The sequence below is a fragment of the Ambystoma mexicanum genome, chromosome 5p, assembly GCF_040938575.1.
Source record: "Ambystoma mexicanum isolate Mex_15411 chromosome 5p, UKY_AmexF1_1, whole genome shotgun sequence".
Lineage (NCBI taxonomy): Eukaryota > Metazoa > Chordata > Amphibia > Caudata > Ambystomatidae > Ambystoma > Ambystoma mexicanum.
In genome coordinates this window covers 816,077,637-816,091,753 of record NC_090930.1, presented here as the reverse complement: position 1 = coordinate 816,091,753, position 14,117 = coordinate 816,077,637, and the positions used below count along the sequence as shown (strand labels likewise).

The 14,117-nt window shown below is 43.3% G+C and overlaps 1 protein-coding gene across 1 annotated transcript in view; it reads right to left on the bottom strand.

Annotated features, from left to right (window-relative positions):
• Positions 1 to 14,117, bottom strand: part of BMPER (BMP binding endothelial regulator) — a 501,081-nt gene that overhangs the window by 103,647 nt on the left and 383,317 nt on the right. The window contains exon 13 of the mRNA XM_069613241.1: positions 3,011 to 3,347. Coding sequence (XP_069469342.1) covers positions 3,011 to 3,347 — 337 coding nt within the window. The remainder of the gene's footprint in view (positions 1 to 3,010; positions 3,348 to 14,117) is intronic.

Here is a 14,117-nt window from a genome sequence, read left to right as displayed (position 1 = left end):
GGTAATTACGTTACCACAATTTGCGGTACTGTAATTACCGCCTTCCCCATTCCCATTGAGCCCTATGGGGGCAAAAAAGGGAATGAGGAAGTGCCATGGTGAATGGGGAATTACCGCCCCCACACACCTTGGAATAGGGCGGTAATTCCGCCATTCACCATGGCGGACTCGGTAAAATACCGTCGACAACCATGGCGCTAACAGCGCTATGGTTACCGCCGTCTGTGTAATGAGGCCCAATGACACAAATCCCTCCTCACGCCAGACTCGCCCCATCTCTGATACAATTCAGAATGCATTTCAAAACACACTGCTTGCAAGAGCACCTCCACCCTCGCTTCCAAAAACTCCACAGCAATGCGGCGCCTACTGAACAGAGTGAGACTGAAAAACATTTCTCACCACTCCATGTCTTGTCAAACAATTCTCCAATCACCCGCTGCTTATAATGTTCCTTTTCCGTCACCCAATGCGTTCCATGACATCATACGTTTGATTGGGCCCCATAATTAATCGGATAGATTTCTACCTGTCTGTGGAGCGAGCAAAGCCTGACAGCTTGGTGAGGTGAGAGTATCCTTGATAATAGTGGAATGGGTACAATAGCGACAGTAGGATTGCTTCTATGAAGCTGTATGTGCATGTAGTATAATGCTGCTCAATCATGAATAATGATTTGTTAGTTATATACCACTTCCGCCAAAGCGCTGTACATAGAGCATATGTGCATACAATTATCAACCAACTGGAACTCATTTATCAACCTCGGAAGGATGAAAGGCGGAGTTGGTCTTGCAGGGATTCAAACCTGTGACCTGCAGATCATACACAGCTTGCATCAGCGAGTGCTCAACCCTGTTAGCTATTTTACCCGCTTCAGTAACACTGCAGATGGTATGCCCATCCCCCTTATGTATGTCTCAAAACATGGAAACTGGGCAAAATGAAGGGGAAATATGCAGCGCCAGTGAAGCAAACTATGAACATCAGTGGTGTTAATTATTGCAGGAGCTGATTATTGAAATTGATCCACAAACAACAGATTATTCATGATAGACTCAACTAAGAACCGTACTAGGACACCCCCCTCCCCCAGGTGGATATACATTGAGAGTGGCTTCAGTAACAAAGATAGGAGAAACAAATGGATTCATAAAACGATTCAGAGAATTTGACGAATTGTACTTAAATAATTGATAAAAAATGGTATGAGTTGTAATGAAAAGCAATGAAAGCCTGAAAGGTCCTGGGTAAAATGGACAGAATAACTCATGGTAATGAAGCTTGGAAATGTATTTGGGTAACACTTTATGAAATGTATTCTCTCCTAGCTGTGATTCTATCCATGGAGTATCAAGGCTATGCATACTACTTATGTGGAAAACAATATTATTCGTCCTGTCACTTAATACAATTGTTGGAAAATGATCAGTTCAAAGCTATGAAGGATGGTATCAGGGCCTTTCAACTTTTTCAAAAGAAAGGAGCCTCGAGCCCCAGGAGGGCCGCTCAGAACCTGCCCCCATGTTGCCAGTCAGCACTCAGCAGTCTTGTAACATGGCAATATATTAAGTTATCTATTTTTATTCTGGGGTTTAAAATGTGTTCTTGGCTGCATTTACTATTCCAAGTGATATACAGAAGTGTTATCACCTCATTGCCTTCTTACACTGGTTCCTCCACAACAGCCACTTCCTGACAAAGAAGGGTTTAGAGCTCTTCAGTGGGCATTAAGTGTTTAAGTTCCCTTCTGGCTGGCCATCTCATGATAATTGGCTAGTAACTATATTGTTGTCTCCATTGTAATGTATACATCCCACAGGGGCATCAGACTGTTTTCGCTCTAAGCAGGGGGCCCCCAACCATCATGTTGAAATAGGCCCCCGCACACCTTCAGCCGGGCCTGACGGCTATGCTATTATTTAGATAAGAACAGACCTAAGAACCTTTTGCTCTGGTTGGAAATGACTATTAGCCTTATAAGGTCTTGGACCACAATTCAAGAGTAGAAATTAATCCATTTGGCATCCCAAGAAAAATAATTGATTGACCAATGTAATGGGTTAGTGGCTGGGACAGTGGTATCAGGACATCTGTAAGCTATAAGTTTAAGTAGGCCGTTGTGGGGCTTATGCACAATGTTATTCATGCATGCATTACCTATGCCAAGGATATAGTCTCTGGCATTGCCCAGACTAAAGCAAAAGAAAACACAAGACAAAATAACAAATATGGAAATTGAAAGTACAGTTTCAGTTGAAAATAATGAAGTGGATACATAGAACAAATAGGGTTACACTATTAGCATTTAACAAACACAAGACTCATTAAGCACTGCAATAAGAGAGAAACCCGTCAGAAAAAAACAGTAACTATATGGGATAACACATAACCATTTATTAGGGTGTGTGTGGTCTTACAGCCCTATTTAAGTAATGATATGCTTACAGGGAACATTACGCTGTTGTTGATGGGCTCTGAGGCATCTACATATCTGCACTTACTCTCGATCCCCCCCTTTCTTCATATCAAAGTCACATTTTAACATATGGTCCTGTTGCCATGTAAACAAGACAAGGTGTATTTCAACTATGCTCAATGGAGTACACGTGTATTTAAGGAAATGTGTTTACCCTCAGTTGCATATGCTTATTTGCATAAAAGAGGTTCTTTGGTGAATAGTCGGAAAATCCTCTTTCCTAATGTGCGATGAGTCCCTGGATTAATTGTTGTATTGTAGGGAATGGAGCCATGAGCCTTAAGATATGTCTGCATCAATCTGTGGTTCCTTCAACCCTCCTGCACCAAGTGAGAACCATGGATCTTTAAGGTTTTTTACGCATCATAAAACAACCAATAGATATATCGAGCATTACTGCATATCCACACTTGCGAATTGTCATTAGATATTACCTGCGGTTAATCTATTTTGAATGGCACCCACTACATGCTCCTATAATGTGCTGCAAATGATCGTCTGCCAGCGCTTTGCCAGCCAGGTCTCACTTACCGGTAGAATATGGCATAATCCACAGTCGAGTGGCAGCTCTGAAAGTCCCACGTCTTCAGTTTCTGACAGTCCCGATGTGCCCGGAGCTTCACCTTCACAGTTCCTTGGCATAGTTCTGGGGCAGGCTTCCTGTGCGGTCGATTGCAAAACTCATTCGATTCCACGCGCCAGGACTCCGCAAAGTCATCGACATCAAATTTGAAATGTCCATCGCCCCCAATCAAATCGTCTCGCTTATGCCCATTGTAGTTCCCACACAGGCCGCACAGGTTGCCTTTGAGGTGGGGAGCTGCCATGACTTCCACAAAACTGTCGCCATCCCAAGATATCTCTAATCCTATAAAAGAAAGTTCTCAAATGTAACATGCATCTTCTTACCAAATACACAAACCTCTATAATGTACACATCTATGTCTCTATTTGACTTGCGCTTCATCAGTGTTTAATTTGTGGGGGTGTTCGCCAGGGCTCAGCACTGCCACTTATTTCTGAGCCCTGGCACTGATTGTCTCAGTTTCATTATGTTGTGGTGTTTTGGCAACTTTATTATTTTAACTGCCAGTCACATAATAAACACCTATAGAATCAGAGCAAAATGTAAATGATCATTGTGTTGAATGACAAACTTAAACATGTGTCTCATGTCAAGACACGAGGAGTATTTTATTTTATGTGTAAGTTGATTGGCATTTGTAAATCACACATCTGCCGTATTGAGTACATCCGTCAACCACAATAAGCCGGTCAGAGTTGCAGTTTAACCACAAATATGCTGACAGCATGGGCAGCAGACATGGGTGGTGGCAACAGTAGGCGAGGAGTTGCCCATCCTGACGTGTTATGGATGTGTTAGAAAATATTTGAGCCCCAGCACTTATTTTTTCTTTTAAATCAAGCACTGCACTACATTTTGAAACGTTAATATGATGTCTGTGGCGTTTCGTTTTTTTGCTTGAAAAAGATACGTTCTTTTGCAGATATTAAAATGTGCTTCTACCGTCAGCCATTCTTTTTTGTTGAAATAGTTATTTCAACAAAAAAAATACATTTAAATGCCATAACACACAAAGTGTGAAAAAAACATAAAGTGAAGAAAAAACAGGAAATAAAACATAACAATTTCAGTACAAGAAAGTAAAATCGATTTCATAGTAAAATTAAACTGTTTTTAGATTTATTTAATAACAGCTAACTAGCCTAGTTACCAAACACTTAGGTAAGAATTGAAACCATAATGTACGTGTTTAGAATATTTACAAAATGGGAAACAAACATACATGTAATGTCAGGCATTCTGGCCAATTGTATTTTAATCAATTCAATTAGCTTCTTAAAGTGTGGTGAGAAATTACGAGGAGTGGTTTAGGTGAATAGAGAACAAAAGGTACAAACAGACAGCAAATAAGTAAGAAAGCATAACATGAGAACGGAAAGCAAAGATCCTCACCAGCTCAGATAGGAAACAGAAAGGCGATTGGTCAGTTCAGAGCAAGCACACACCAAATAGCAATATATTATGAGATCCAAGCTTGCATGAACAGAGTGCTGCAGGGCTCCGTGACATAATACGCAACATTCAATATGCCTGTGTACCATCGGGGTCTGACTGCCAGAGCTTCAAAGCAACAATTACCAATACATACGCTGTGTTGTACAGTTGAGTTGTCAGTGTCACTATTAGTGTCTGTAATGGATAGGTGAAGTCCCTGGCTTTTGAATCATGGAACAAGGATTTTAAAGACAGGTTCCCCTCGAGACCAGATTGTGTGATCCTGCGCACATCACCCATCTCTCTGGGCCTCAGTTGCCGTACCTGCTAAAAATAGACATGCCTAGAAGTAGCTAAATGTCTATAATAAGCTATATAAGAATGTGGATATTTTTAAGGTGCTAAGACATGTTTCTTTTGGGCTGGGAATGTGTTGTGGTCTCAACACTCTGGCACCATGTGACACATTTCAGCAGTCCTGCTGAGGCAGACGTTATGCCAGCATGGTCTCTGTACAGAATGTATCACACCTTTATTTGATTTCTTAACTATCATTTTCATTTTGATCTCTATTTAATACTTTGATGCAACCTTGCTGATGCACTGTGCCCTATTCCCTCCTTTGCTCTGCTTGCCTGAAAACTCCATGCAGAAGTAGTGTTGATGAATGCTATTGGTTATTTCAATGTCAGAAGCACGTGTGCGTGTGTCTGCGTGTGTGTGTGGGTGCACATGCAAATACACGTGCTAGGTTTCACATGGTTAAGTCCTTGGAGACTTGACCAGTTTGTATGAAAGCAAATGTCAGCAAAACAACAAAAAGGTCCTTCACCTGTGGCTCATCCATGAGCCTGGACTCCCCAGCACTTACTCCCTCTGCCCTTTCCTTGCTGCACTTGCACATTCTGAATACTCACAAGGCATAGTAGGTTTGTCCCTCATCCTTCTCCCTCTGCTGCTCTTATTCATTATTGTGTTATGTAATGTATTCCACTCCCATGGCCCCCTCACTGCCACAGCCTGTGGGCTCCTTGAAACAGTGTTTTACTTGCTGTATAAGCGCCTAACAAGCAAACAATAAATGAATAAGCTGAAAACTGCATTTCAGTTAGCAAGATACAAAATATAGATGTGATATGCAGCAGCGGTAGGAAAATGTGGAGACAAATGAAACAACTTCACCAAAGGGGATGCATATGTAATTCTGATGTCTATGCAGAGTACTGAGACTGATATTGGTGTTACAGACACCACTTTGATCACTTACAACTGCACAGCAGATGCATAGAAGATGTGCATGTAGGGCAGCCTTGCCACGGCCAAGCTGGGCCAAACACAACCATTCAATCCAATGTCAAAGTCCTTCAGATAAGTTGCACTACACACGAATGTGCAACATTTGCTACAGGTATCATGACTGAGTCAGTGCTTCCAATCCCAAATGTGTCATAAGATTGTGTGCTGATCTGATCCCATGTTCTTTTTGGCAATCAAGATTTTGCTGAAACATATTACTGTTGCTGTCCTCTGCTGCCAGTTTGCAAGAGGAAAATATACTGCAAGATAGGTTCTGTGGCAAAGGTACCGACAATGTATTAGTGCAATGGGCAAGACACAAGAAAGTTTAAAGGGCAGACAAGGTCAACTGATAACTGGCATGGGACAAGTGGACAAATCTGATTCTGGCTGTAACCTCCCTCTCTGCCTTCCTCCACATGGGCCCCAGCAGCCTTAGGCAGTTCAGCTGCAAGCAATCTTATGCACCTTTTGGGGTAAAGCCATTCAATGCACCTTATCTGCTCTAGGTACTTTTGTATGTTGTAGTGCAGCAGCTATTCCTCAGCTGATCATACCTGTACGGCTAAGGCACCACCTGGGTTGGGCTTCACAATGCATGCTCCTTGAGTTGCTCAAGTGCTCCATCTGATGGGGTCGGGCGTGCTGGGTGATGCCACACTATATGGGGAAATGCTGTGTCCAACGCACAAGTACTGCTCAGACTCATAAGATCTCACAACATCTGCTCTACCACTACAGTCCCTGCAACTGGCTGTCTGGCTTTGCATAACCTCTGTCAGCATAAACAACTGTTGCACTACCAGCAGAGACTGGGGATTTATCAACATGCTTCCCATTTTCTTTTTGCCGTATGGCAATTTTGCAGAATTCCTTCGGCCAATTTTACTGCTTTTTTACCACAAAAAGTGGGGGCTGTCCCTCGTCCTCCCCCTTCCTATATAGCATACCCAAACATTCCATCTATATTTCCCCCAAAAGTGACAAACAAAAATAAGTCGAAATTGCTATTCGGCAAAAGTGGGTAATACAGAAAAGAGGGAATGGCTCTTCCAACACAGTGGGCCTCATTACGACCCTGGCGGTATGGTATGGACGGTGCCAGTATGGCACCGGCACCGTCCATACCGTACCGCCTTATTCCGAGTTACCCTCGAGGGTCCCTGACAGCCCGCCAGGTCTTCCCTGGCAGGCTGTGCGGCACCCGCGAGGGAAACTCGTGATTGCACTGGCACCTTTATTAACGGGCCCGGTGCAACCATGCTCCCCACCCCCATTATGCCCTATTGGGCAGAATGGGGATCGGGAACCCGGCATTACTGCCTCCCACGAATGGGCAATTACCGGCCCATTCAACTCGTAATGGGCCAGTAAGTGCCCATTCGCGGGAGGTGGTGCCGGTAGCAAGCATGGCGGTAGCCGTGCCTGCCATACAGGCAAGGCTACCACCATGCTCGTAATGAACTTCTGCCATGTGATGACCGACTGCATACATGATCCATACCAGGGTACTGGTAAGTACAGATGTATCATGCAAGTGGTTTGGTGGGATTTTCACCTTTGCCTATGCAGTTTTCTACCTAGTACTAGCATTTTCATGTTTTTATTTTTTCAAGTTTCAACTTGCATATGAGTTCTCCACCGGTCTGGTGTTACACTTCATAGATGTTCATTGCAGTCTTCAAGCACACCTGTGTGATTTTATTGCGTTAATCCACATGCAGGGATTTCTAAACAACAAATGTGAACATTGTATAGGCACAATGTTACAAATCTTTTTATTGTTGTTACACTGTGACTTCTGCAACCGACTGCACGCTGAGTGACAACAAATGACACATGCTCAGCCACACTCTTTTGTGTTCTTTGTTCTAAATCATTATTTCACTAACAGAGGAAGACACAGTGCAGTTTATCTATGTGTGCAAGGCAGCTACTACGAATTTCGCTTAGGAAACATCCAGCAAAATTGGGAATAGACCGCTCTGTGCCAGAAGATGAGATATCCGTATAAATCCAGCCAGCCAATAGCTGAATTCTGCTGAATCAGGAACAGCTGTGAGAGGCATTTAAATGAATGCTAACTAGCTCTTCCCCCGCATATGAATCAGATTAATTTGCTGGGTCTGGTTCAATGGTGTAGGAAGTGATGACAACATCTCAGTATAGATGCTGCTGTGGCACTGGCAACACCATGAAATAGTTTAGAGGGACAAGGGGTCGAACTGGCGGGTAATTAAAATGGAGGCCAAATATTCTGATTAAGTGATTCCCACATTAAGTAATTCAAACCCAGGTCTGCAAGAGGGATCGCAATATGGATTTTGTTAAAATGCCAGTGGAAGAGTTGATTCAAGATGGTGTGGGACCATCGGGAAGTGAGCTAAATATAGCAGTGGACGTAAATCATGTGGCTGTGTTAGATGCAATCTAACAATGTAGACTTTTTAATAAAACAGAATATTTGTGCACAACTGAAGTAGCCACACACTGCTTGTGAATTCAGTTCCCGCTGAGGAAGGGGAAGCATGCCAGACACAAGTCTTAATTGTTCATCCAGGACTCTTCAATTATTGCAACTCAGCCTAGCTGCTCACATACAAACAATACTCCATGAACACCTCAACATCCTGCTAGAATGCAGCTTTACCTCACGAGAAATCGGCCTAGCTGCACACATAAGCATCCTACACAGGCCTAACGCCGCCGGAATCCAGTCTCGGAGACCAACCTCCAGACTTTAGATATTCAACTGATCTCTGAATACCACCACACCTAATGTTAGGATGCAGCTACCATCAGGCAATCGCATCATCTGCTCACATATTGAGTGCAGCCAAGCACAATATGATTCCCTTTTCTCTCGACTGACCTGGACTACTGTCCCTGAGGGTATTCAACCCATAAGCGCATTGAGGTCATACCAATGATATATAGAGTGCTATATAAATGCCAAATAACATAACATAATATAACATAACATAACAACTCGATTGACAAGTCTAGGTAATTCTGTTTGCGGGTGACAAACAGAGCAACAGTTCACAGGTAATTACAGGAGGGATTTAAATAGGTTGAGTGCAACTTCCAAACATCGCAGCAGTGTATGCGATGTTGTGGCTTCCAAAATGCGGTGTTATGGCACAAGCAAGCTTAAAAACAATGGCCGGTGGTGCTAGCCAGTCGATTTCCTGGTGAGTCCTGACTCAAGTATTTCACTGCATCAACTTTGTTTAGCTAAAATATGGTGCTTCAAATAGTGAAATCATATAAATGGCACAAGCTGTTGGAGAGCAAGGAAAGTATGAAAGGAACAGGAAGAGAAGGGAGGATCAAGCATCTTAAAAGGAAAAGCCCTTCAGGTACAGCTCACTGTGGTGCGGCACCGCGTGCACAGCATCAAGGTTTGTATGTCACATCTCCAAAGGGATATGATAGAGAGCATGTGCCTCGTATAGGTATACCACTCACTGTGTAAATAATTCACATTTAGATTCACTGTATTTAAAAAAAAGAATATCGTGGCTATCCAGAAAACATGGAGGGGATTTCTAAATCCGGCTTCTGCTCGGAAGGCGGTCGGCCATGGACGTCACTTGGCAATCTACAATTGCAGGCCCTCATTTCTGTTCTTGGGATCATAGCTGCCACGTGTGAAGTGTTATACTGTTGGTGGCTGGGTGGCCCAGCATGTAGATTGTAAGGGATTGGTCCGTCTCTTCCTGGATGCCCCAAGAAACCTTCAGTTGATTGAGCTGATCTGGTTGTGTGGATCATCCAGAGCATCATTAAGTGCTTCAAAAAACAAGAAATATGGGGCCCTCACCCGCAGTGTAAAATCTATCATGTCCATTTAGAGCTATTCAACAGTCCCAAGCAGTAATGGAATTTTCAGTGCCCTTGAGCTCATTAAGACCCTAAATATGTGTAGTTTGCCAGTGCTTCTGGAGGTCCTTGGTGTTGTTGACTTTCATAAGGTGTTTGGCTCCCTGTGTGGCGGCGGTGGGTGACCACTACTTAAAGTTTAGTTTGCAGTTTGGTTTGTCTGCTTGGACAAAAAAGGATTCTGGGAAAATAATTGTTGCAAGTGCTTTCCAGAACAATAGATCTCTCTCCTTGTCTAGTGGAAGAGGAAACTGTAATGCACATTCAATATTAGATTTAGACAAAATCTATTGCATGTTCACTCCAAAAGCTGAGCACGGTGACTGTGGATTTGCACGTAATTATTATGTCATGCTATGTTAAGTTGTCTTACACTACACATCCTTACCATTGGCTTAGTCTCCAGGTACTCAAGTGACTCTGTAAGAAAGAGTGCAGGGAGGGTTAGTGAGGGAAGAGGCATAGGATAGAAATTGGGGTCTTCTGTTGATGCATGTTGAACCAGGAGAAACTGGAGCGGGGCATTTCAGCACCCACGCGCAGGCCCCTACAGAAGGTACGTTTATGTTCATTGCTTTTTTATTTAAATATGTGTATGGATGTGTATATGCTTGTGTTATGAGTGAGTGTATGGTGATTGGTGCTCGTATGAATGATAGAGTGATTGCTGTGTGAATGTGTGTGTGTTTGTTTTGTTTGGTCCGTTGAGATAATTTTGGTGAGTGGGGGATGAGGGGGAAGGAGGGTTGTACAACAAAGGCATTTTAAAAATCCTTTTGTTGCACAATCTCCCTACCCACATGCCAAAATCAGCTCTCCTTCTGAGGTGCTGTGGAGCCCAGAGTACAAGGATGGTATTTTTTTTACTGGATATCTATCATAGATATCCAGTCAAAAATACCATGCTTTCCCCCTTGGCCTCCAAGCGTCAATTGCAAACTATTAGGCTTTTTACCAATTTTTTGTAAAGTGTGTTCTAAAATGCAACATTTTAACCCATTATTTAAAAAAAATCACAGGCGCAACGTCTCCACCCCCCACACACCCCTGTTGAATGGTTCGGCTCCTTCGCTGCGCTCGGTTGCTATGGACTTTTTGTGTGAAATATGTATGCCCCTCCATTTAAAAAATTCTCCATCTCCTACAGGCCCTCAGACTGTATTGGGAACGGCGTGGGGGGAGCCCAGGGACTGTGGTGGGAGCAGGATGGGTGGGATCACTGGGATAGTGGATTGAGCAGGGTGGGGAGAGCTTAGGGTCTGTGATGGGGTGGGGAGAGCCCAGGGACTGGGTAGGAGTGGGGATGATTTAGCCCAGCGACTGTGATGGGAGCAGGTAGGGGAGCCCAGGGACTATACTGGGGGTAGGGTGCGGTGATGGCACACAATAGTTCATAGCCATTTGTACATACTGTTCATTTGGCATTTTTGCGTGGGGGAGCCCACGCCAAAAATGTTTGAAGACCACTGCCATAGAGGCAATGCTGCTAAGTGGCAATGTAGGTTGTAACCCCCCAGGTAAAGACCCTCAATCAGAGAAGGCAAGGTTAGCATATTAAATGGGTGTTAAGGACTCACAATAAAATCACGGTAGTTTACAGGCACAATGAACATATGATGTAAGCTACCATTAACCTCGTCTGCCAAGCCCCTCTATCCCCGCCCCACACTCACCAAGCTTTTTCTAAATACCACATGTCTTTCTTTTTAATGAGAGCTTCTTGTATATACTTGAGCAGCATCTTGTCTGTATTGACTCAATCAGACACTAGTGGGATGCAAGCAGCCCAATGGTACATACAATGCTGAGTACCATATACTAGCACTGAAATATTGCAAGAAGAAAATATGGCAGTGCGACAAGATGGTGTCATGTTACCTTCACTCCACGTTTGCTAGTCCAATTAGATCAATTGAGACCAAGTTAACCTACAGTTCCCATAATGCATTCATTTTCTATGGAAGTTGAGGAGTAGAACAAGATTTTCCAGTGACATGGAGCTATATGGTCGATTTAGGTGACGCCATACGCAAAAGCTTAGATCTCAACCCCCTGCTTTAATGTCGGGCCTTTGGTTTGAACTGAGAATCTTCATCCCAGAGCTTGACTGTCTCCGACATGCCAATAGGATAACAAGACCTTTCACAAAACCCGTGCAAAGGATTCATAGAAGCAAAGTCATGTTATGCAGACACCAGGTGTCTGACGGGATCTGTCACCAAGGTGGCCATTTCACAGCATTTTATGCTTCATTTTGTATGGGGGGTAAAACCATTCTCCTCTGCCATGTTCCCACCACTGCTCTACCACTCGAAAAATGAAAAATAAATGTTTCCCTTACTCCAAGCCCACCCCCCTAGAAATTCCATGAACAAAGTGGTGAAATGGCAGCCAACCAAAATGGTGAATTGGGCGGATATCAGCCACATGGACTCCAGTCATAGGCGGCACGATGCTACATCAGAAGGCAAAACCACACTTCTGGGAGCTAAAGAGCTGGAAAATGGTTAATTTAATTCAGAAATGGTCATTTTGCATAGTATTACAACGAGACAAATCATTGTTTAATTTCTCCTGTATTCAAAATCCAGTAGATCTGAAGCCTGGGGAACACATTCTCTGATGCTTGCAAACTTGTTTTACAGCTCATTAGAATATAACAGGGAATGCGCTACGCTAAACCCGCAAGAGTCAGACAGTCAAGAAAGGATAGTAGCAACTAATCCCACCACTAGTAATATAATTTAAAGCGAACAAGATGTGGCAGAACCAGGATTCTCATCCCACTAACCCCACCTTCAAATCTCTGCATACCTAACTCACACAAAAAATCGCACAACCTACTCTCGACCAGAAAACCGCACACACTTCATCACACTGCATCAACAACAAACTAACAACACATAAACATCAGCAACTGCACACATGGCCTCGCCCCGGTCCATTACTTACACCAAAGCACAGCGCACGGTGTATACCGAGCTGAAGCCACCAACAGTACACCACCTCTCTCGCTCTCCTAATCCCTCTTCCCCGACTAACCCAACTCTGCCCATTCTTGTTTACAGACCCGCCAGAGCGTCTGGGGACCAACTCCGTTGGTGATGGTGTGCGATATAAATACCTTTAACATTTAACATAATGTTGAGTTGGTTACAGTGTTTTAGCTCAAAGAAATTTAGCATTTCTTTGATTTAGAGCAGATCAAGAGCAGAGGCAATGTGTGAATGAAGAAGAAAGCTTCCTTTATTTGTGACAAATTGAGAACAGCACACTCCCAGCCCTAAAAGGTCACATTCAAAATGTGGATGGAATGAGCGCGAACCTACGCGTTCTCTCCAACTGTTCATACTACCTTCATTTCCTCGCCACGTCTTAGCCAATACATAAAGCCAGCGTCCTGCGTCACACGTCAATTGATGTGTGCAAAAAGGTGAATCGAGGCTAACGCAGAGCGCCAAGGTGAATCCAGGCTAACGCTGAGAGCCAGCCCGCCCCTCACCCCGCAGTAACAATACATCGCATATGACGCAGGCCTTTAATATGCATTTTGAAGAGATGCCTGCAGATTCTGTGAATCTTGCATGTGATGTCATGGCAGATGCATATTGTGTCATCTGTGCTGTACCTGGACAGTTTTAATTTGGGAGAAAACTGCAGAGATCTGTGGATGTGAAAGATCAGACAGTTTAATTTTGGACTCCATTCTTTATTACAATCTGCTTTTAATTAGTTAATTGTGAATTTCACTTCATAGGTTTTATTTCTTTCATGTGGCCTTAGCCTCTTGGGAACAACAGAAGCAGTCCATATGTAATTGGCTGACATTTGCAGTTCCTTTCTAAGGGGTAAAGAGAATGCAATGTTTTTATTGTTCTTTTCTTTTCTTCCTACTGTTTCTATTCCCGGGGATTTTGTATCTCACTCTCGGACAGATGTAGAACACAGATAAAAGGCGCGAGATACTGCGGGGAAACGGGTGATGTTAAGCATATAGATAATGAAACTTCACAATACCAAGCAGGACTCAGAGCCGCCATCCCTTGTTTTGTTCTCTCCCTTTTGCAGAATGCATTCATTCCATTGTGGAGATTATACAAGATGGCCACTTGCCCAGAGCACACAGATGTTCAAAATCTTAAATTATTCAGCTATTCCAACACGGAATAGACTTTTTTGTTGTTGTTTCAGAGCAAGGAAGCCCTAGCAATCCAAAATAGACAGTGAATAAAGATGGCTCTTTTGGTGCATTCTCTGTCATGGAACAGGATCTGAACCAGAAGAATCTGCAGGCACAAGTTGCTCCAAATGATTCACAAATTATGTTGTGTTCAACTAAAAAAGCTTGCTATGGAATCTTAAAGTTTGGGGTAGGTGGCAATAAAAGATGTGAATTGGTTCATAGACACAGTGATATTGTTGACAGATAAGTACATT